At 39.9% G+C, this 23,049-nt stretch overlaps 1 protein-coding gene across 1 annotated transcript in view; it reads right to left on the bottom strand.

The window, feature by feature from the left end:
• Positions 1-1,493: 1,493 nt before the first annotated feature.
• The window catches only part of DGKQ (diacylglycerol kinase theta), an 80,404-nt gene continuing 58,848 nt past the window's right edge, over positions 1,494-23,049 (bottom strand). Inside the window, exons 17-25 of the mRNA XM_057373090.1 lie at positions 22,260-22,375; positions 14,483-14,634; positions 12,903-13,051; positions 12,135-12,316; positions 10,550-10,650; positions 6,302-6,448; positions 4,974-5,085; positions 3,230-3,382; positions 1,494-2,040 (exon numbers count right to left, since the gene is read on the bottom strand). Coding sequence (XP_057229073.1) covers positions 1,942-2,040; positions 3,230-3,382; positions 4,974-5,085; positions 6,302-6,448; positions 10,550-10,650; positions 12,135-12,316; positions 12,903-13,051; positions 14,483-14,634; positions 22,260-22,375 — 1,211 coding nt within the window. The 3' untranslated portion in view covers positions 1,494-1,941. The remainder of the gene's footprint in view (positions 2,041-3,229; positions 3,383-4,973; positions 5,086-6,301; positions 6,449-10,549; positions 10,651-12,134; positions 12,317-12,902; positions 13,052-14,482; positions 14,635-22,259; positions 22,376-23,049) is intronic.

Genomic DNA, 23,049 nt, shown 5'->3' on the forward strand with positions numbered 1-23,049 from the left:
GTGCCATTTTTCCATACCTGTTTTGTCYCTTTGCAGCTTTAGCTGCATCATTCTGTTGCTATAGATGCCTATCTTGTAGGGCATTCACACCCTTGTTGCACCATGACTGGAAAGTAGAAAGCACATGGAATGATCAGCTGTTGCTGAAGCTAGCACAGTGCTGAGAGTACAGACTCATCAGCAAGAATCAGCAAGAACTGCCTTAGCACTGGCTAACTGGCGCCATCACAAAATGGCTTTTGCATATTTCAACGTTACACTTCAGACCCCTGAAGCAGTTGGAGATGTTTTTTCTGAACACACTGGCAAGAGGAATGCTCCTAAAGCCGACACTTGAGTGATGAATCCATGCCACCACAGCTGAAATACTGTGTAATACTGTACAACAGAGGACAAGTAAGGCCACCATCTGGCTGAGTGGGCTCTAGCCAACATGGCTTAAGTAGCTCCAAGCAGCAGATGCATAAGGGTGGCAAACTATGCAGGCCCCAACCCCTGCCCACAAGCAGTTCACAGAGCTCTTTGTGTATGATGTTGACTCAAAGTGAAAGGTTCAGTCCCTGGGCAACCAGAGTGAGATGAGACCAGAAGAGATAGGAGTGAAGAACAACATGAGTACAGCCACAGATAGCAGATAGTGTATGGCAGGACCAGCATGGCTGCTCCAGCATCAGTCTGCAGAATGAAGCTGAAAAAGGAGTACTGGATCCCCACACCTTCACAGAKGGGTAAACATCACAGGAGCTGACAGAGAAACAGCCTCTGGGGAGCACTCATTCATCCAAGTGAGAAAAGACAGTCACTGTGTACCCAGGCCCTCACCTAATAACAACACCCACTAAAGACTTGAGAAGCCTGACCAGGTAAGTGAATTTTCATGATGCCTCTTGCATTCCCAGTTATTTGAAGCCTATAGCATGTTACGTGCACACTACAGGCTTCAATGCCTGCTCAGACTCCTCAGCAAAGCTATGATGTACGTAATTTCAGCTCTAACATATGACTCTGCTAATTTACTTACTGAACACTAAGTGGCACTTATTTTATCCTAATTAGTGATGATTCTTGAGCTTGCCATTGTGTAACAGTCCAAGTTGACGAATGAAAATAAACAACACAAGGAAAGTCAAGACAAAAAGTTTGGTGTCAAAGATAATCRTTCCAGTGATAGAAAAAAAATAGTATAAGATAATCCTGCCTTGGCCATTCTTGTTCCTTTGTTACGTTAGAGTGGTAGCTGATGAAATTCAAATGCCTTTTAAAACAGGCTTTGGCTGAATAATGAGAAGCTAAGCTGCAGTTGAAAAATTGCTCTACAGGCTGTTTCCCCTTCATTCATGCTGTCCAAATACTGTTGAAGTAAACGCTCTGAAATATTTTGACTCAACTGTTTTAGTACTTTCTCTCTTTCCAGGGCACTGGGCTCCTTTTATAGAAATAATCTCTCCTGTGWTTTGTGTTTTTCTCTTTACACTTGTACTGTTTCAGCTGTTCAGACTGATCTAAGGAGTTCTCAGCTACTCACATCTCTGCCTTTCTTTGTTAGGATGCTATTGTGAGCATTAATTTAAAGGAACACATTTTCAGTTACGGAACAATTAAAAAGAAATTCTAYGGAATGATTTTCTTTAAGAAGGTGCTGGGAGGAGGGAAGCACTCTTTGTGAAGGCAGATGCAGAAATCTCAGCATCTTGGAATCTCTGTTTATCTGGGAAACAGCTTACGGAAAAGCAACCCAAAGTAAACATTTCATATGAGACAATTGGTACATAATAGTTATTTGTGATAATGAGGCACTATCATTGGAAGATGAAGAAGAACCCATTACTATCAAAATGTAATGAAAGGCACGCTCATAGGCAATACTCTTCATGAGTTGTCTGCACTTGGTTTAAGTAAACCAGCATGGTATCTACAGTTGGGGTGAACACAGGTCTCCGCTTAGCGTCCTCCTTCAGAAACTGACACACTATCCACTTTCATCTCTCTCAGGTTTCCAGTTTTTTTCTGCTTCTGCTTGGATTTTTTCAACATATGGACCTAAAATTGAAAATTTTAAAAGAAAGTGAGTGAGTATTAAAGTATCTGTAGTCACCAATAAGCTGATCTAAGACGACTAATTAATAACCAAGTAAAAACCTGGAACTGCAACAGAAAAACATTTAATATGCAATTATTCAGTGCACCTTTCCTTATAAAGATGTAAGATTTTTTACATAAATACTTTTCATTTAAGAAAGTATTTATGTAAAAAAAAGTATTATTCTACTAAAAAAAAGCTCTACTTTTTAAACATAAACATATACACATATTGTGTATACATACACAATATGTGTATGTGTGTGCATATATATTCCTGTACACGTACACAGACATGTCCATATACAGTGATCACACTAGTAGTTAATAACATGGTGGAGGAAGTGTTTCTCAGTGAATGACAAGTTCGATTTTTTCTCTCTCTTTCCATTCCCCTCCAAYTTCTTCTCATGAAAAGAACAAGGTTTTAACACATTTTGTAACTCTGAGGTATGACTCTTTCACTAATTTCTCCTCAGCAAGAGCAATTGGTCYAGTAGTGCTCCCAACTGCATAACCTCTGATCTTGCCTGTAGCAACAAATTTCTGTGAGTTGAAAAGGCATCCTTCAGACAGCAGGCAAATATGTAGACTGGTATGCACCCCAGTCACCTACTGCAAAATATTTATTTTACAATTTTGAAATCAATAGAGAAGTTAAATTCTTAGGCAGCTAATGCTGTCTTTCTTTTATATACACATTGAGGTAATCAAGACAAAACTGATTATTCCAAAGTGTTTTTCACAGACCCTGCTCCTCCCTTATTAATTTTTCTCCTCTGCTACTACTGACAAATGTTCCCTTCTCCAGCAGACTGCTTCCTATTTTGCACACTGTGCCACTAGCATAGTCTTTATAACTGCGACCTGCTGCAAGACAAGCAACATTGCCTGCAGATCTCAATACAGGGGAAAAAATTAAATCACTTAGGCTGATGCTTAGGGACTATTTTTTTAAATATGAGTCTCATCTAAGCCACTGGAGAGYGCCCTCAAACCATCCTCTTTAAAAACTGCTGTGTCAGTTATTACAYGGTGCCGAGCAGCTCATTTAGGGTTAAGCGTCAGAACACACAGACAAGCAAGAGAATAAGGTAACATCCAACGCAGGAATAAATTCAACTTGCTCAGAGAAACCTACTGCCAGTACCTTTGGTCCTGCAGCAGAAATTATAATCTGGCCAGGGGCCTGAATCCAGGGCTCTCCATCAACTTGAACTGGAATTGGCTTTAGGAGTGTTACACGGAAATACGAGCCTTGGGCTATGCGGATTCCTGATCGAAAACCACCTTGGACTTGACCCTGTAATAGAATAAAAGCCAGGATGTCAATCACCCCAACTAACAAGAAGTACAAATACAAGATGCAATTAAACTGGGTGGCTAGTTTTTTTATTCTCAGCCGACATTTTAGGTTTAGGTTTCAGCTAAAAATCTGCTTAGGCAAAATCTGCATAGGATGCCTTTACTGTCTCTGGGTTAATTATTTCAGTTAGTGGAAAGGAGTTCAGGAAGGAGAACTTGGATACCCCTGCAGGCCGCGGGAGGCAAAACAACTTCCACAGCAAAGCCATTCATACAGAAAGATTGGCCAAGGAGCATACGCTCACAAAGGTCTTGTTTGCTTTGGCTTCCCCCTCTGTAACACACTAAATACTTCTAAAAACACCTAACTAGGCACATGGACTCCAGCACATGTGAAATTYTAAATTGTAAAAGCACTTTATTAATCACAGTTTTCCCAAACTCAACTCCATATAGCTATGGAAATAYATACATACAGAAACTGAACTTCTTATACACATACTCAGCTACAGCTTAAGGGCTGAGTTAACTTTTAGAGTTAACTGTAAAAAGTGAAGTAAAGTGAACTTTGCTGCTACACGTGCTTTTGGGGAATGTGTGCAGAAACCAAACATGGGAGTGAAAAGCTTAAGGTCACAAACCCAAGGCACAGGTTTGTTAACATTTATATTCCAAAGCTGCTTCCACTTTCACAGAAGATTTAAGGATCTTTACAAAAATACTTTTTTAGTGTCTTTTAGAAGATCTAAATGGTAAAACTGTAAAGTTGACCAACACCAAAGATCGAGCTGCAGAAATTTTTATGCACCCACATTTCCATTTTTGATGGCTTTATGGATTAGTWAACTCTAGTTACCTGACCACATGCACTTTTTCAGCAGCAGATTTCCTTAAATAATGATAAAAATATGAAGAAAAGACAAAACCAACCTACATCCCACAGGATTGTGTTAGTGATTGCAGACCATGTTATAGAAATATATAATACATAAAAGAATTAAAGTTGCATTAGTTGAGTTGTAATACTCTTTGCAGAACAGCACGCCACCTGCTTGGTGTCATTCAAATCAAGAAAAGCGAGTATCAAATTCCCAGTGATGGAGGTTGGAAAGCCCATGTCAGATAATTATGAAGCCACCTGTCTTGACAGTGGCTCCACTGATTGTGGTGAGGTATGACAAGATTTTTTGCAAATATCCTAGATGAAGAATGCATGTTTTTGTAATATGAGAATAAAATCTTGTTTTCATCCCATGAACTGTTCCATTTAGATACCATGATACCTGCTATGAGAAAGCTAGTGCATTCTATAACGCATACATAAATTTGCACTTACAAATATATATATATAAATATTTATATATGCACACATGAATATTTCTGTACTTTGTTCAAACTCTAGTTAAGTCATGAAGCATTTCCCCATGGGTCTTGAACAAATTATCCATTCCTATTAAATTTTCTTATCCAACCATAACAAAAAGGCACAATTTTTAGGACTACGCACTTGCAATACACTGTTTATTCCCAAAGTAAGCCTGTCCCATAAAATGTATGTTTCTTCTGTGCTTACTGKGATGCCACCTTACCATGTGAACGACGCCAGTCACACCAACCACTTCTAGSAGGCCATCGTCGATGCGTGGTTTCTCAAAGCGGTTGTCACTCTCAGACCCCCAGAGGTCGGCTCCAGAGCCCCAGCTGTGTGGAGAGCACACCAGTGACCACCCGTGGGCCTGGAGTCTGCCCCGGGGTACCTTCCCTGGTGCCCTGCTAATGGTGACTCGTTTGCCAGGCTTCAAAAGCTACACACTCTGCTCCCTCACCAGCTGGAGGGAGCAGCTTTCCTGCACTGCAAAAGCAGGAACTGTTTTCCTATAATCTGGAAGAATTCTGATGAGGTCTTTTAGTAGTAAGAGGAGTGAAGTAAATAGTTTCCACTGGAAAGAAAGGTGTAAGTAGGAAGAAAGTAACTCTAAAGCATTTTAGTTTGCTGGGAAATACAGGTTACAGCTACACAAGCCCTTAACTGTCAAGACTTAAGAAAATGCTCTTACTGGTCATGAAAACATTCATGGAAACTACTAAAGCTAAAACAATTATCAAGATTTTGTTGTTGTACCTGGCCAAAAGCACCTGTAGTGAGGCAGATATTTGTGCACTTCAGTCCTCTGAAATGCTTCTGACAATTAAAACCATGCTGCTTTTTGTGCAGTATGGAACCTCCCTGCTCAAATCACTCGTTTATTGTTTTGGTGCATGAACTACTCATCACTCAAGTGGGATCTTTTCTTCTCCACAGCTCTCATGTGCAATGCATATTTGTGTACATGTGTACACATGCACATATACACACGTGTACATGTAAAAAGACAAATCTGAAAACACCATTTTCAGACTAAAATGCAAAGAGATACAGGCTGTTTAAGACAAGATGGTACTTGAAAAAATAATAGTATGGCAGTACTAATTACCTGCTGGTTTTGTGCAAACAAAAAACTTGCCTCTACCAATATCACATCTAAGGAAGCCAGATCTCATGTGGATTTGGCTTCCATTCTTCCACAACAGTAACTCTAGCTCCCTGCAGGTGTCAGGGGAAGCATCACAGGCCAGCAAAGGTATCTGAACTGTGGGTTTTCCACAGCTACTCAGGTAGCATCACAYAGTCCACATGCATTGACCAGCTGCTTGTAGGGCCTGGGCAGTGTTTGATTGTTAAAATCTGTCTGGCTTTCACTGCAGGAACTGCTTAGGTACCCAGCCCCAGCAAGTCAGAAAAGTGTGTGCAGGTCAATTGTCTTTGATCTGCTACCTGTTACCTAACATTTGATATTTAATGCTCAAAATACCAAGCAGCAATTCTACACTTACAGTCAGGCATGCATCCACAAGGAATCTTTCCTCTCCTTTTTACCTGGGTATATTAATAAAAATGAGTCCTTCTATACTTGGTAACTCCACCTCGTGCTGGTCCACTTGCAGCTTTATGTCCTTGTGAAGATTTCTAGTATGACTTATCTTCTGCAGCCCAACTTTCACGTAAACACCCTTGTTGTGAAACCTAGGAGCAGACAAGCATCCTGTAACTAAAAGGTAAGGCCAGGCATAGCACTTTTCCCTGTGTATATACCACTGTTGTCCTCCAGCAGGTATGTTTAAAGAGTTTTTCAATTAAAACCTATTTCAAATTCTTCTAGCTTTAATGAAGAAATGAAGAATAAGCCATGAACTGCTACTTTACATACCTTTACTTCAGGGATGATTCTGCTGTTGAGGCATGTGCAGATTGTGAAATTTTATTACAGAARAATCATCCCTTCTTAAAGCATTGCCTGAATACAATGCCTCTTTGAAATGTAAACTCCTAGGATGGAAGATTACATTTTTGATTAAGACTTAGAGGTCGTCATGACCCATTTTAAATTGTTTTCTCATGCAGTGCTCCAATACTTACGGCAGAAAAAACATTTGAAAATMTTTGCTTTACACACTGCTAATTAATTTGAAATATACTTAGCTGCAGAAACTTAGAACAGTCTTAGTATTTTCAACTTGTGACAGAACCCTAACATCTCTAATTTTAGAATAAAAAAGATGAGGAAGATTTTTATGGCATCCCTAGAAATGGCAAAATATTTTAAGAATAACATAAATAAAAGATAGTTAAACACACAGACTATTTTCTTCTATAATGGAAACCTTTGGATACATAGCCTTCAGGGCAATCTTAAAATAAAAAGCATAAATTTCCATTATTTGACCCTACTAGCACATGGGTGTCATCGGAATTCAACTCTGCAAAATCTCTCTAGCATTGTGTCTAAATACCATAGACATTCAAGTGGAGAAGACATCTAGTGCGGGTTACAGCCAAGTCTTCAGACAGACCTTTCATTCATCTTAAATTATTACACTGTGAATGATAGGCCTGTGTCCTAACAGTATAAAATAGCACCAAATTAAAGGTAGCTCATGCAACACTGTTTAAAATATACTTCTCCTCCAGACAAGATGTCTCTATGCTAAGACAGGTTTTGTCTAATTTGAATAYGACTGAAAAATATTGGAATACTGGTAGGAAACACAACACTTTCAATATCCCCAAGAAGTGTTAATTTTTATTGCATGAAGAAGGAAACCTTCAGAAACTGAAAGAATATTTGACAGTGCCCTAATGCAGAACTGTTGTGTATCTCTGTAAAATAGCTCTGAACTTGCATTAAATTATGCAGAATATTCTCTCTAACCTTGCAGTCAGGAAACTGCTTGCCCCAGAAACATCCTGCCATTTCKGATGGCACAAACGAGATCTCTTCTGCAATATGCAATCCTAAAGATTGCTCCAGGATCCCATGGGAATGACTTGGATGCAGAGCCAGAAGCCTCCTCAGCAAGTTCACTGATGACACAAAGCTGGCAGGTGTGGCTGATAGCCCAGAAGGCTCTGCAGACCTTTGGAGAGACCTTGACAGGATGAAGAGATGGRCAGAGAGAAATTCTGAAATTCAGCAAAGGCAAATGGAGGGTCTTGTACCTGGGGAAGAACAACCCCATGAACCAGCACAGGCTGGGGGTGACCTGCGGGAAAGCAGCTCTGAGGAGAAGGACCTGGGGTCCCAGTGAATCACAATCTGTCCATGAGCCAGCAGTGTGTCCTGGGGACCAAGAGATCAATTGGATCTTGGGGTACATTTGGATGAGCATTGCCTGCAGGTCAAGGGAGGTGATCCTGACCCTCTACTCAGCGCTGGTGAGGCTGCATTTGGAGTGCTGTGTCCAGTTCTGGGGTCCTCAGTACAAGAGAGACATGGAGGTCCTGGAATGGGTCCATTGGAAGGCAACAAAGATGAATAAGAGACTGGAGCATCTCTTATGCAGAAAAGCTGARGGATCTGAGCCTGTTCAGCCCTGAGAGGGAACCTCATCAATGTCTGTGAGTACTGAAGGGAGGGTGCCAAGAAGATGGAGTCTGGCAGCAAGGACAAGAGGCAAAGGGCAGAAACTGATGCACATGAAGTTCCACCTGAATKTGAGGAACTTCTTTACTGTGACCACAGGTGACCACACAATGGGACAGATTGCCCAGAGACGGTGTGGAGTCTCCCTCACTGCAGATATTCAAGAACCATCTGGAATGCAATTCTGTRCTAAGTGCTCTAGGATGACCTTGCTTGAGCAGGGAGATTGGACCAGATGACCCCCTGTGGTCTCTTCCATTCTGACCCACTCTGTGATTCTTTGAATGAAGGCAGATGCCCTGATAATTAGATTTTACACTGTGAAAAAAACTCATATAGTTTGTAACTCAACAATGCAAAGACCATCGCTGTCACAACACACACTATTTTTATCTGCCTGGCATTGCAAGGTCAGCGTGAAATTCCTGCAGGGAAGTCATTGCTGCACTTTGAGCTTCTAGCTAAAGGTAAGCAGTCCAGAGCATGCAAAGAGACGCTACTGAGTGAGGCCAGAGTACACACAGCTTTTGTGACACTTAGAAGTTTAAAGTCCTGTTTCGGAACAGCACTCAAGCCCATATATCTTCAAGGACTACCTGCAATTTCTGTTGCCACAACCTTAAACTTCCTGTTCTCCACTTGAGTAGCCAGGTCACATGCCAGCAGCTGCTGCATGTTGCATTAAGAAGAGACCCTCTTCAGTCAATGTACTAGAAATATTTTTTTTTAAGAAAGCAAACATTGCTAACAAGAGTATGCACTTGCTTATCCTGGAGAAGCACGAAGTCAATGATTTTAACAGTCACAGGAAGTCAAAGGTAAATATGTGTCAGCACTGTTAGCCTGCACAAGCTCTTCTGCAAAAATGTACCTCAGTATCAATTCATTATTAGTACACAGTCCTTAAGATTTGGAAGGAAAAAAAAAATGAAATCCTCCCACACAACCCCTTCAAGTCACCCTGCAAGAATGATAATGAAGACATTGTCCACTGCAATATGAATGCTGCACACTGGGAAGTGACTGAGATGAAGATTACARGGATGAAAAGCACACAGGGTAATAGCAATCAAAGTATGTTAAGTGCATTAGCAATAAGAAGAAAACGCATTTTTTTAAATGCTGCAGCTTTGCAAACACAGAGTAGTATTTTGAAGAAAGAATGAACATAGCTCTTACATTATATTAACCACAGAAGTTCCATGTACTAGAAAGGCACTGCCGTACACTAGTTTATTGCCTGACTATGATGCTTTTAGTCCAGTGTAATGAAAATGCAAACCAGTGCCTAATAGTAACTGATGCACCGGGAACTACCTATGTTTATGTCAACAACTGCATTACTTGGTTTTTTGGAAAAACACCATGAGCAATGTCTGTAATGAGACAGAACACTGCAAGATAGGTCAGATTGCACATCATTACTCTCATAACTCTCAGAGAATATTTTAATGGTTACAGTTTGAACACTGCATAGTTGTAAGTGGCTGTAACTCTGGCAACCAAGAGACAATTCAGAAAGCATTTAATCACAAACCTAGGGGAAAACAAACAAAACCAGTTTCCACAAGGAATTACTGATTAATTACACAGATGTGATTTCTATTGCTTATCAATTTCTGTGATTATGGAAAGAAGAAAAAGTCCCATTATTGGTTGAGGTGTATGCCAGAGAGGAGGCAGGTGCCTCTCAACACCTCTTTAATAACATTCTCACTTCAGCYAGGGAGATTTTTATTCCTTAGTACCAGCACGCAGATGCTACCACAGCACTAAGCAGAAGTGGAAAAGGTACAGAAGAAGTTCTAAACACTTCTGAGTGCTTCTGAACAGTGCTTATTGCTCACATAGCAGCACCTCCCTCACTCCTGCTAAAGGCTTTGAGCAAGAGGTATTTCCACTCTCTTAAGATTCCATGAACTCAACAATGCCATTATTGGCAAACTAAGAATGCTGAAAAACAAGGACATGGCTTCCAAAAGCTGCTTTGGTGCTTTCTCTTGGTAGAGGGGAAAAAACCCCAAAGCAAACCCAAAACACAGGCACTTTGTGTCTGACTTCCTGGCTAACTTAATTCCTCCTTGTCCCAGTTCTGCYACAAGCACTATTAGTCCGTGGATACCTGAAGCATTTAAGATTATCAGGTGTAGTGTAAAYTGGAAGTAGTGCTGTACCACAGAATTGACCTTCACACCCAGAATTACCTGCTATTAAATTTCCCTGGCTCTTCTTCTCTAGCATGATGAAAGTCCAAGCTCAACTCCGCATCAATGCCAAGACCACAGTAATTGTTCATCTGTACAATCTAAGCAAAAGGAAAAAAAAAAAAAGGGTATAATTTCCTGCTTACATTTACAAATGAAAAATGAAGAAGTTCCAAAGTTTTTCAACAAAAGCAAGCTTTGCAGATAATTCTTCCAAGTCACTTGCATCTTGACAGATTCTGGAAAATATTTGTCAGAAACACTGCACTAAAAATAAAGCTGTATGAACAACTGTTGATATGCRTAATCATTATTTCCAAAGTATCAGAAACTTCAAAATTTAATCTCAATTAAAAATAGCAAGCTTAATAAGGCAGAAATAAAAACAAATGCAGAAAATAAAAGCAACTCAAATTCTCAAAGTGATTCTATGCAATAACTTCACCAACTGCTGAACACTAATGCCACTATTGTTTTTGGCATCAGCCATGGATTTATATTGGGAAGACACTCCTTACTTACTTTGGAAGGTGACCAGCTTACACCAGCTGAATGAAGAACTTGACTTCACCTACTCAGCTGCGTTTTAACTAGCTCTCTATATGCCAGTCTGAAGTTTCTACAGATTTGCACCATTTCTTCCATTAATTCTTCCTCTGCATGCCACTTCATTCCATAGCTCTTTTATCCTAGTCCTTACTCTCCCATTCTCCRCCTTTAAGAAGCATATTAGGCACCCAGGGAAAATCAGTCCCTGTCTCCACTAAATAAAAAATAGCTGGAACCTGAGCATCTTAAATCCTCATACTGACTCATGATGCCTAGGATTTTCTAATGACCTGACTATAAAATCTTGGACAATTGCTACCACTGTTACGCTGTCCTGCTTTTTTGGTTGTTTTTTTGCAAGCCCATGTCCAATTTCTTCCTTTTCTGAAAATAGATAGAACTAGGATTCACCTAAAGCTGTGAAGTCACCATCTACAATCAACATTTTTRTTTTCCTAAACAGAAACAAGTTAGTATGAACCAACGGACAGTGACAGTAAAAAAAAAATGCAAATAACAGACGGCAGGTATACAGACACACAATGGCAATAAGATAACAGAAGGATTTAGTTCCTGTATATGGTAGCAACTCCATTCTGGAGTAATTTCTTAAAATGTGAAAGGAAAGAYGAGAGTACTTTTTGGAGAAGGGATTTTTTTGGTTGACACTACAGTTTTGCAAGTGTTTTGGAAAATGCTTTGGCATTCCTTCCACAGCCTTTTCTTATTTGAGAAATAATTTTCTTTCCAACTGAAGCAATTAGGAATGCCATTGCCATGTGAACCTTTTCATTAATCCTCTATCAGATGCATCTTGCTTGACAGATACAAAACGTGCTCTGCTGTCAACTACCCCTGCCAAAACTGAAACATTAGATCCAGACRTGTGCTGTATTCACTAAGAAACAGCTCAGTAAGATCCAAGCGTGAAGACAAGCGAGCAGTAAAAGCTAAACTACGTTAATACCCGTCATCTTTGTGATTTTCACTAGAAAAGCAGTTCCTAACAATCACACCCAAATGGTGCTCAKCTCACCTTGGGAGGCTCAGGTTCTGCAATTCCATTTTCTGCACCTTCAGCTGGCTCTTCTGCATCCAAAAGGATAGTCCAGCGATCCATAAGAACATCATCCGCCTCATCCACAGAAACCAAAATGGAGTACGGGTCCTCCCCACTGTAGCCAGCTCCCCAGCGCAAGACCCTCCCCAAGTCATTACCTGGRCAACAGTGAAGAACACCAAAACATGAGTGTGCTTCATAATCAATGCATCAGCCTTATTTTACAAATCATATTGTATTAGGGTGCTCCAAACAAGTCATACAATWAGTTCATTTTGAAGGAAGATCTAAGTAGCAACAAAAAAAACCCAAAACTTTGTTGTGTCTGAACATGTGTTCACTATTGCATATAGACACACAGTTTCATCTGGAACATTTTCACAAAAAGCAGTACAAAAACCTGTTACAGAGTTGAGACACCAGGAAGCAAATGAGTTTTCTGTTTTACAGCAATGGCTGGTGCACCTGTGGTTGTCAGTAAGATATTCTGCCCTCACAACTCAGCCCACTCACCCACACCCMTATCAACACTCCTGCTGCTTGTTTTTCCTGATGCTGTTTTTCAGAGAGTATGACTGACATTTCCTTGAAATGTTGGTATTGCAGTTTATTTTCCAGCACCAGCCAGAAACCAATCTCATAGCATCTCGGCTGCAAGACTGACTCCTGTGTCAGACAGATAAAAGACAAAACCTTCTGGAGGACTTCTGCTCTCAGAGCAACAATTTTTGCTGTGATTCTCACCTGTTCCTAAAGGTAAGATGGCAACTGAGGGCTCTGAGCACACCAGCTTGTGTCTGATCTCCTCGAGAGCTCCAAGGACCCAGCCAACAGTGCCATCTCCTCCGCACACCAACACTCGGAAGGAGGGCACTTTGGAGAATGTGTGAAACCTCCAGTGGGAAACAAAGCACAGAGGAAAATAAATGTTACAATGGAATGCAGGAAATGCAAAGTCCCAATAYGCTTATTTAAAATAAAACAGTACTACTGCATTTCTGCCTATACTTCCCTTTTACCATCAGTTTSTGGACCAACTTCAACAAAGTGAATGGAAAAAAAGGAAGTTTTAGATGATGATTTTAAAAAGAGTGAAACCCGTATTCCTCTAAGATCCTTCACAGACTTAACAGAGTTAAATGGTTAATTACTTCCTTTTTCAGGGGCACAGAGACCTAACTAGTCATATTTTCAATGGGAACATCTGTAACTCTCTAAATCCTAGTGGAGATGTTGATTAGTGATGGTGTTTTTGTACTGAGTCACAGGAATGACAGTACATTTTCTTCTTCATAGTACTGTTTTCCTGGTGACCTTACCTTTTGTGGCTTTTCATCCTACATACCAAGATATCATGCAAAAGAATGGTTRTTTCTCATTGCACAAGAAGCAATGAACAAGTGGGAGCATTTTGCCATAAARCTACAGAACGATTCCAAAGCCCAACCAAAATGAACTAGTTATTGAAGTTTCAGTTTGAAGTGCATTAGAAAGACAACAGAATTAGACAGTTTTGACAGAAAAATTAGTTTGTGTAGCTTGTGTTCTACATAAGCTGCATTCTTCCAACAAAGCTTTTGTTCTGAAGATCTTGTCATGATAAGTTWTTATTAAAGCAGTGCTGAAAGGATGAAGAATACGCTACAGCCATCGCTTTCAGTTTTATGAAGCTGTAACAAAGTGAGGTTGATTAAATCAAGTCATCAGTTTCTGCCTTCCTACAAGCACATTATGTCCTGTTCCTTGTAGAAATGTTGCAGCTGTGATCAGGCAAGCCCTGTTAATTCTGCAACTGTGGCCAAGTTTCAAGAGTCAAGACAGAAAATTTTATTATACTTTCCTAGTAGTTCCCATGAAACAAAAGAAGAAATAAAAGCAAAAATCCGCCCTCATGAGGAAATGTGACATTTCTCTTTCCATCTCCATACATATCTAACATATGTAAATGTTATGTTATGTTATGTAAATGTTACATATCTAACATATGTAAATATTTAAACATATTTAAATATAAAATATTTTTATTTTTAATAATTACTAAATATGTGCTATTGTAAAGTGCATATGATTTTCCCAGGGCCAGACTCTTGTAGATTTGACAGAAGTATATACATCAGGAAATACTCTCTTTTCTTTAGAGCACATCAAAGTTTAAATCTACTCTCACAGAAAGAACCAGTCAGAAAGAAATAATCCACTGCCCTGGTCTTCAGGCACAGAAAAGAAAAATTTACATCTTCAAAATATGTGAATCTAATTCACCCTTTAAAAAAGTAACAAAACAATGTAAATTGAAAAAAAAAAATTAAACCATGATAACTTACCCAGGCAATGGGCCCCCATTGGTAAGTTCAAAGACCTGATGTGGGTTTAACAGCTTTCTAAAACTGTACAGCAGATCCCGACCTTTTAGACCACCACTCTTTGGATTCACAAATACAAGAAGTGGGCAACAATTCCGTGGTATCTTGGAAGCCTGAAAGAAACCAAGAGGATGACTAGTCAATGCCATGAAAATGCAAGAAAATTACTACTGCATCTCAGAAATATTACCTGATGCTTAGCAAAAAAATCCAGATTCCATAAATAAAAAGATTCAGTGTCCAAACAATGGACAGGTTAGATACTGATCTTGCTTCCCTAAGAACTGAAGGCTCCTTATCTCACTCCAGCTACACATTTGAGCCTAGCATTAGAAACAAAGGCATTGACATTTGAGCCTAGCATTAGAAACAAAGGCATTGTAAGTAGCCCTTCCTACAAATTTTCACTAAACAGTCTAGGCCAAAGAACAGTAGGAGGGGTACTAGTTCTGTACAATTAAAACAGTTTCGTTGAAAAGTGAAAGCTTCTTCCCAARCCAATTGAAAAATTTTTCTTTCATTTTGTGGTTATCTTAGAATGCACGTCAATTTATACAAGGACAAAACATTTAAAAATGAAGATCTTCAGGGCAGACGCTGGTGTACCACTCCTAGGAGATAAATAGCTGAAAGCTTCTTTAAAAATATGTAAGTAAAGTTTTTTCATCATGAGGATTTACTCAGGGGTGCCAGTGTCTTGCGACCTATTGAAGCTGCWGCTGAAAGGACTCTCAAAGCCTCCAGAAACAACTGCAGAGGAAGCCACTGAACATGGCAGAGGTGAGATTTCCTGGGGCAGTCCAGGATTGCATCAAAACAACACCTGAAGCCTCACTGGAAGTCAAAACTTCCAGCCAACAGAAGCACCCTCTTGGGACTGGTTTTTGGCCAGCCTGCCAGCCCTTAAATAGTTCTGTAATTTATAAGTAGTTCTAGGAATATCAGAAGACACCATAACACCTTTCATCAATCCTGCCACAGAGCTGGGGTGCAGGTACATGCCAGAAAAGTCCACTGGACATTTCAACAAGTGCACTTCTAAACAGAAATGTTTGCCATAGTCCCTAAGTTGTGGTAATTCTTATTTACAAATTGGACAGCATTCAGGGAACAGCAATTTGTCACGCAGCTGACCGGATGGATTCAGGGAACAGAACAACAGTGCTAAATATAAGTCAATTTAGACAAGAATGATTCAGGGGGCGGTGAGGCAGCAGCATGACCACAGCGTACAAGCATGTGGAGAGATACCAACAGCTACAGACGGGAAGAGACTGCACCCAGAGAGCATTTCAGCTGCTGCCTGTGAGCGATCACCAGAGACCGTGATCTGAGGTGAACAACGGAGAAATCAGGTCAAATCAATGAGTTAAATTTGTYRCCAYGCAAAATGRAGCCTAACACTGAGATAACCCAGACCTGTGAGCTGATTTAGGCACTTAAAAAACAAATGATTGCTTGGGTCTTCACAGCACTTGAGAGATCTCTAATTTTCTGTTCTTAGAAGAGCTGGGTGCTAATCCTCTGCAAGTCACACCCTGCCAGATGTGTCAAGATTCCGATAAACACATTAAAATCTTTTTCCTCTAACACTGCCTGCATGAGAAATGCTCTCTGCCATCCCAGAGTGACTTGCCTCTTGACAGAGAGAAAACACATTGAGAAGAGGAACACTAAGCAGGGTATGAAGGCTGGTGACACAGCATCAACTGCCCCTTCTTTATTTATCCTTCAGATTCTACCAGAGATAATTCAAGTTTGAAAATATATCTGTTTTTCCTGAAAAAGAAATGAGCAAAGCAAGGGCTGTTTCGGGGCACAAAGAGCCAAAAGAACCTCAACATTTTGTTTTACTGGAAAGGTTCCACTGGTGACGAAACAAGTAGGTTGGTAAGAGGCTGCGAAGCTGTGCTTTCTCCAAAGGAACCACCTTCATGGTAAACTGACAACTGAGGTTGAAACAGCTTCCATCTGTACATTCAGGCCTTATTGGAAAGGGGGAAGCAATTACTCAAAGCATGCCAAACACCTTACGGGTAATATATTCATTTCTGTTAAGCACATGGAAAGGATATTTGTAGGCAGCAAAGGAAGTCTATGGAAAACAATGCATGCCACAGTCACTAAAAGGAATGATTCCTTAAGTATTAAGGCAACAGCTCAAGGACCCACACATCCCAAAGAGACAAGTGGATTTCCTCTCCTTGATCCATTCCAAGCATTAACAAAAGARTAAGCAGAGCTCTGTTTTTCTCAGAAGTAAGGTGACACCATCAGTTACTGCACCATCTACTGCACCATCATCTACCATAYCCCACGGAGATTAGTCCTCTGATAATCACAGAATCATCAAGGTTGGAAGACACCTTTAAGATCATCAAGTCCAACCATCCACTAAGCATTGCCAGTGCAATGCCTAAGCCACTCAACCATATCACTGGCACCAGATCCAGATGCCTCTTAAAACACCTCTGGGGCTGGTGGCTCCACCACCTCTTTGGGCAGCCATTTCCAATGCCTCATCACCCTAACAGTGAAAATCTTTTTTCCCAGTATCTAATCTGAATCTTCCCTGTCTCAGATTAAGGGCATCTCCTGTTGTCCTCTCACTGCAGGCACAGCAGGAGAGASTGATCCTCACTTCACCCTCCTTTCAGGAGTTGTAGAGAACKATGGGATCACCCCTGAGTCTCCTCTTCTGGAGACTAAACAAGCCCAGCTCCCTCAGCCATTTCTCATAAGGTGTGTTTTCCAGCCCTTTCATGAGCCTTGTTCCCTCCTCTGGATGCACTCCAGCACCTCAATGTCCTTTTTGAAGTGAGGGGCCCAGAACYGGACACAGAGCKTGAGRTGTGGCCTCACCAGTGATGAGTACAGGGAGACAATCCCCATCCCCGGTCCTGTTGCTGATACAGGCCAGGATGTTATTGGTCCTCTTGGCCACCTGGGTTAAACTCCTGCCTTATGTTCAGTCAGATGTCAACCAGCATCCCCAGGTTCTTTTCTGCTGGGCAATGCTTTCCAGRCACTCTGCCCCCAGTCTGTAGTGCTGTACAGGGTTAAATCCCACAAGCAACAGAAGGCAGAGCAGTTCTGAAAGGAAACATCACATCCCAGAGCAAACTGTTCCCTTCCAGCACTCCTTGTCCAACTTCTACTCTGCCCTACCCTCTCTCCTCTCCACCTCCCATTTCTTCCTCTTCAGAGCTTTTTTAATACCTAAATTTAATCTCCAGCCATTTCAATTTTCTGAACAATACTGGCAACCTGAAACCTCAGGCTTGGTATAATGCCTGGAAACACGTGGTGTTAAAAAAAAAAAAAAAGGGTTAACAGGATAACAAAAGAAAAAAAGAGAAATTCTGTAGCTCAAAGTAAAACAACCTTTTCAAAAAAGAGTAAGAGCAAAGAAACCAGCCCAACACTGAACTATAACAAATACCCTTGAATGTAACAAGAATATTTGATTATCTTCTCCCCTTCAGGAAAACAGTTTCAAAAAACACTGATTTGGGACATTTAGAAGTGACATGTTGAACACATGTTTTATATTACTTGCTTTTACAGGCACTTTTAATGCACTGGATTTAAAACCAAGTAACTAAAATAATTCAAAAGCGACTTAAGGGAATCACAATTATTTTTGGGACATGGTACTCTCTAAAGCATTCAAAAGCACAGCTGTGTTTTGTAAAGTTGTCTGAGATCTTACCCAAGTAAACAGAAATTGCTGCAAATACATATTTACAGCTTCTACAAAATTGCCAACTAAATTTCTTGTCAAGTGCCAATATTGTACCAAAAAACACCATGCCAGTCAAACATWTACCCTGAATGCTACTAAGACTCATAAGCAGCGGTGGCAAATACCTGGAGCCAATAAAATACTTGTATGTAGTGTAAACTGAGCAACCATACTACTCAAACCCACTTTTGTTCAAGTATCTTCCAATGTAAATTCCTAACTGTAGTCATTTAGTAATAGATGCACCTATACAGAATAAAAATAATTATTAGAGGAAGTGCTTATCCCTACAGTGAACTTGCTTCCCATCATGACTCTTCATGAAGCTTAAAGGAGTAAGAAACACTGCTAAATCCCCAGATCAAGGCCAGCTTCTAAGAAAAAAAATTGTGTTTTGGTCAGGATTAAAAACTCTTGATAGTTTTTACAGTAGAGGAGGGCTGCTGYTGTGCTTTTCCAAGAGCACACTCTCTGTTAAAATTACAGAAAGCCACAAGGGCAGCATCCTTGTGCTGCACAGTTTCTTTAAATTCCTTAATAAAGCCCTATTGGGGATAAACAAGTGTGTTTGTTACTGGGCAGAAGAGAGAATGTGACTCACAGCCCAAAGACTCCCTTCCCCCTTTAGCCCTGGCTTCAGTGCTGTGCTTGAAGAGTGAAATCTGAAGAGGGGTTTTGTATTGGCTGGCATTCAGGAAGGAATTTACTGCTCCTTTCTTAGAGACAGCTGAAGGAGGCTTCGCGATTTAGATACTCTGACAGCCACTGTGAATTCCTTAATTTGTCAGGAGTAGCACAACATGGCTTTAGACTGGGGCAAGATGTTTATTATCCATGCTAATCCCCTTTCCACTGAGCATGCTGTATAATCACATCTCACAACAAAGAAGAACAAGGCGTTCTGTGCCACCAGCACACCAGTGTGACAACCACAGCACATCTTCCCGGCTGGTGAGCTGCCTCYAGGAACTGCAAATATCTCTGACAAGTAGAATTCAACATTTGCAAGCAGCTGCCAGCAGCACCTTCCATGTGCAAGCACAAAATTTCTCTACCCTGGCCAGAAAGGACTCATGATCTGATGAGGAATTACGAGCAAGGTGTCGCAACACAACTGGAACAGCAACTGGGTCAACCCTCAAGCCTTTTCTTTATTTTTTGGCATATTACAGAAATGGAAGAATCACAGAATGGGTAAAGTAGGAAAACTTTAATAACGTGCCACRTTATTGAGTCCAACCTTTGACTGAACACCACCTTGTTGACTAGACCACTGCACTAAGTACCATGTCCAGTCACTTCTTGAACATCCCCAAGGACTGGTGACTCCACCACCTCCCTAGGCAGTCCGTTCCAATGCTTGACAGCCCTTTCAGAAGGGTGAAAAGGGTGACAACCCATTCAGAAGGGTGAAAATTAATAACTCATGCTGTTTTGGCTAAAAGGCTCAGTTAACTATGATGCTTTTAAGATGTAAATATTTGTGTGAGGATTTAGTGGAATGAATAAATTGGAAAGTTTCATATTTTTTGGAAAGCTCTGCATCTTTTGCCGCTGCTTTTAAGGAATCTAAACACAGTATATCAGAGGACACTCTACTAGCGAAAAGCATTAGTGATAAAGCCATAAAACCTGGTGCTGGTATTGGCCTGATACAATTCTCTGCTGACTTCCCTGCTTGCCAGTGCTGCAAAAGAAGTTCTGGTAAATTACCTCTGAATTGAAAGATTCAATCCTGCATGATACCAAAGAAAGAAACCAAACTGTCCCTGCAGCTCCTTACACACAGMAGCTAAACAGCTTTATAAAATACTGTATTTTTCTTTTTCACACTCCAGTGAAGAGAGTATTTTCATTTGTTTGAAAATTGTGAAAAAAAAAAAAAAAGTTTGATTAAATTCTGTAAGGCCTGAAACAGCAGAAAGATTATCAACRTATCTGATAACACTAACTTCTTGACTTTCTAATAAGCAACTTATGCAAACTGACTCTGCACTCAAACTTTTCAATAATGGTAATTAATAAGAGGGTGAATTGCTTTGGGGACACCTGAGCATGACAGACTAGAAATGTGTCCCCTCCTTAGATGGTATATCAGACACAGAGTAAGCAAACCACACCTTAGAAAAATAAGACTAGTGATCTGCTAACCACTAATACTTCTGTGCTTTTATCAGTTTTTAAGAAAGGCTATTTTGGTTTGTCTTTTTTTTTTTTTTGCTGGTTGGTTTGTTTTTTCTTTAATTTAACTGGTGAATTGAAAAAATCATTAGCCCTCCATTCCCAATTTCACTCACAAAAGGAAATGTCAAACATGGTGTAAATTTAGTATTGTGTCAGTTCCTGCATATTTCCTGGAACTGTATTTACATCATCACACATATAAACAAAGACTAATATTATCATAGACTAAAAAGATAGCTTGGGTTGGAAAGTACCGCAGGAGGTTATCTAGTGCAACTGCTACCCAAAGTAATGACAATAATCAACCGTTAGTCTATCCCAGGGAATTAGTGAATGGTATAAGCTGGGTGGCCAAATTGTATTAAAAAAAAACTGCTCAATGTATCATTTAGATTAACTCTTGGCTCTTTTTGGTGAGATGACCAAGTATAAACAACACATGCTGAAATGGAAACAATGTTTGTGCCCATGTACAGCCCTCTCTCTTTCTTACCTATTAGAAATGAATCCCTAGTCCCCTGAATTGGAGTTTCTAAAAAATATCTTATCAGATAACAGATAGCAATATCCACATTTTCCTGGCATCGAGGAGCTCTCTTCAAACATATCCAGTGTGAGAATAACAGACATACGTAACAGAGTGGGGAATGTTCCACTTCACACAGCAGACACTAAATACAGGCTCATAATGTATTTGCCTAAAAACCACCAAAACAAGCATCCAGAAGTTCATGCTGTTTCCTGTTTCTCCTAACAAGTACTCTGAAACCTAGTTTGGACAAGGGGGGGCCTTGATTTCTAAGGACCTCACTAAAACATRATTCCTATGCATGCACAAGAACAAGGCTGTCACAGTTTTTGGAGGCAGTATAGCTTTTGATTTTGCCAGTTGCATGTAAGCAGTACCACTAGTATCTGCTCATACAAAAACCAATTTGTTTGCTTTCAAAAAGCCTTGACAGGTCTAGGACTAATTTTTAAACAGTGAAAGCAGGTATGTCAGCGAGCAACTATGTGAGGTATGTAAATAAGCAACTATGGCTACTGAACTTGAGGCCCTCCTATCTAAAGTAATAATTCTCATAAATTTTGTAATTTTTAGAAGTTTTTGACCTTCTGTGAAGTTCCAAGAAGCTAAACCAAGACTCTCACTGCATTGGCCATGATGCARCTCCAGAAAAATAGTAACTGCAAGATACACAACACTGCAGCAGAAAGTAACTGCAGCAGCAGTTTTTTGGACAAAATTTACATAATCTTGGTTAAAAAAAAATCCCTCAGCCTGACTTTGTGAAAGGACTTTTGCACTAARTTTTTCAAAACACTGTTCTGAAATCCTCAAAAGGCAAACAGGGCCAAACTGCCTCTGCTACAGAATGGGGGAAATGAAAATAACATCAATGTGAAAATAAGCAGGAGTGCTTCACTTCATGGTTGAAGTGAAGAAACACATTTAGCTCCCATAACAAAGTTCTCTAAACATTTTAAGACATAAAACTGAAACCCCACTTAACTTTTGGATCACTGAAAGAAACAAACAGAAAAAAAATTGTTTTTCTCTCCTTTATAGTTGTACAGTTAGGGAGCTGTATATTGACAATTAAACAGGAACAGGACAAATGATTTAATTCACTGAATGTATCACAGACATGAAGTGCAGGCTCTGAAGTATTTTTTTTTAATCACACTACTTACAGKATGGCCTCTTTGAATAAAACGTAATTTTGGCTAACTCTAGCAGAAAGAGTTTTAAGGCATTTTTTTTTTTTTCTTTTAAAGACATATTTTAAATTCAAATTTGTCTCTTACCATAACTGCAGGAATCACCACAGCATTCAGAGGCTTGTCATTGACAACAGTGTCTTTAACTAGCATATATATTCTTTCAGCTTCAGAAAAACATGAAATTTGGAGTACAACAGCACCTGTAAAGAGGCATCAGAACTACTTTTAGTATTTTCTATTACTATTAGAAGATAGCTCTCATATTACAACAAAAGCTTACTCAGTTTACTGAGGACATTATTCAGCAAAACTTATTCTGTAGTTGTTTGTTATCAGTCGAATTAGGCTGTTCTGTTTTTAAACCTTCTTTCCTTACCCTCAAACACACCTCTGATTTTTGTTAAAGCAAAGCAGCTTGAAGACAAAAACTGTAGCACAGAACTGATGCATATTCAAAGATTTCCTCTGAGCTTCAGAGACAGGGCCTATTTGCATACTCTTTATCATAGCTAACATTCTGTTCTCATCACATACAAGTGACACAGATATCAAGTTTCATTTTGTATCCCATTATTAAAAATCCATTAGTTCTGTTCATTAACAATACCTCAGTAAGAATTACTGCACGCAAAATTTTGGCCTGAGAATCAAGCTTAAATCTTTATGTTGGCTTTGGTTCTAAATAGGGAAGCTGGGGAAGAAGGGAAGACACAAGAGAAAAAGCAAAACCAAACACTGACAAGTTATTGTAAAGTAAGGTGCTTGCTGAGGAGGAAAACAGGGCGTGATAAGATAAAAATGCATAATGGACAGCATATGAGTTGTAGACAGGTAACATAACCTGGCTGCAACACAAAGGGAGAGTTAGGAAATT

The sequence above is a fragment of the Malurus melanocephalus genome, unplaced genomic scaffold (genome assembly GCF_030028575.1).
Source record: "Malurus melanocephalus ecotype Western Australia unplaced genomic scaffold, MMel_1.1 scaffold_184, whole genome shotgun sequence".
Classification (NCBI taxonomy): domain Eukaryota; kingdom Metazoa; phylum Chordata; class Aves; order Passeriformes; family Maluridae; genus Malurus; species Malurus melanocephalus.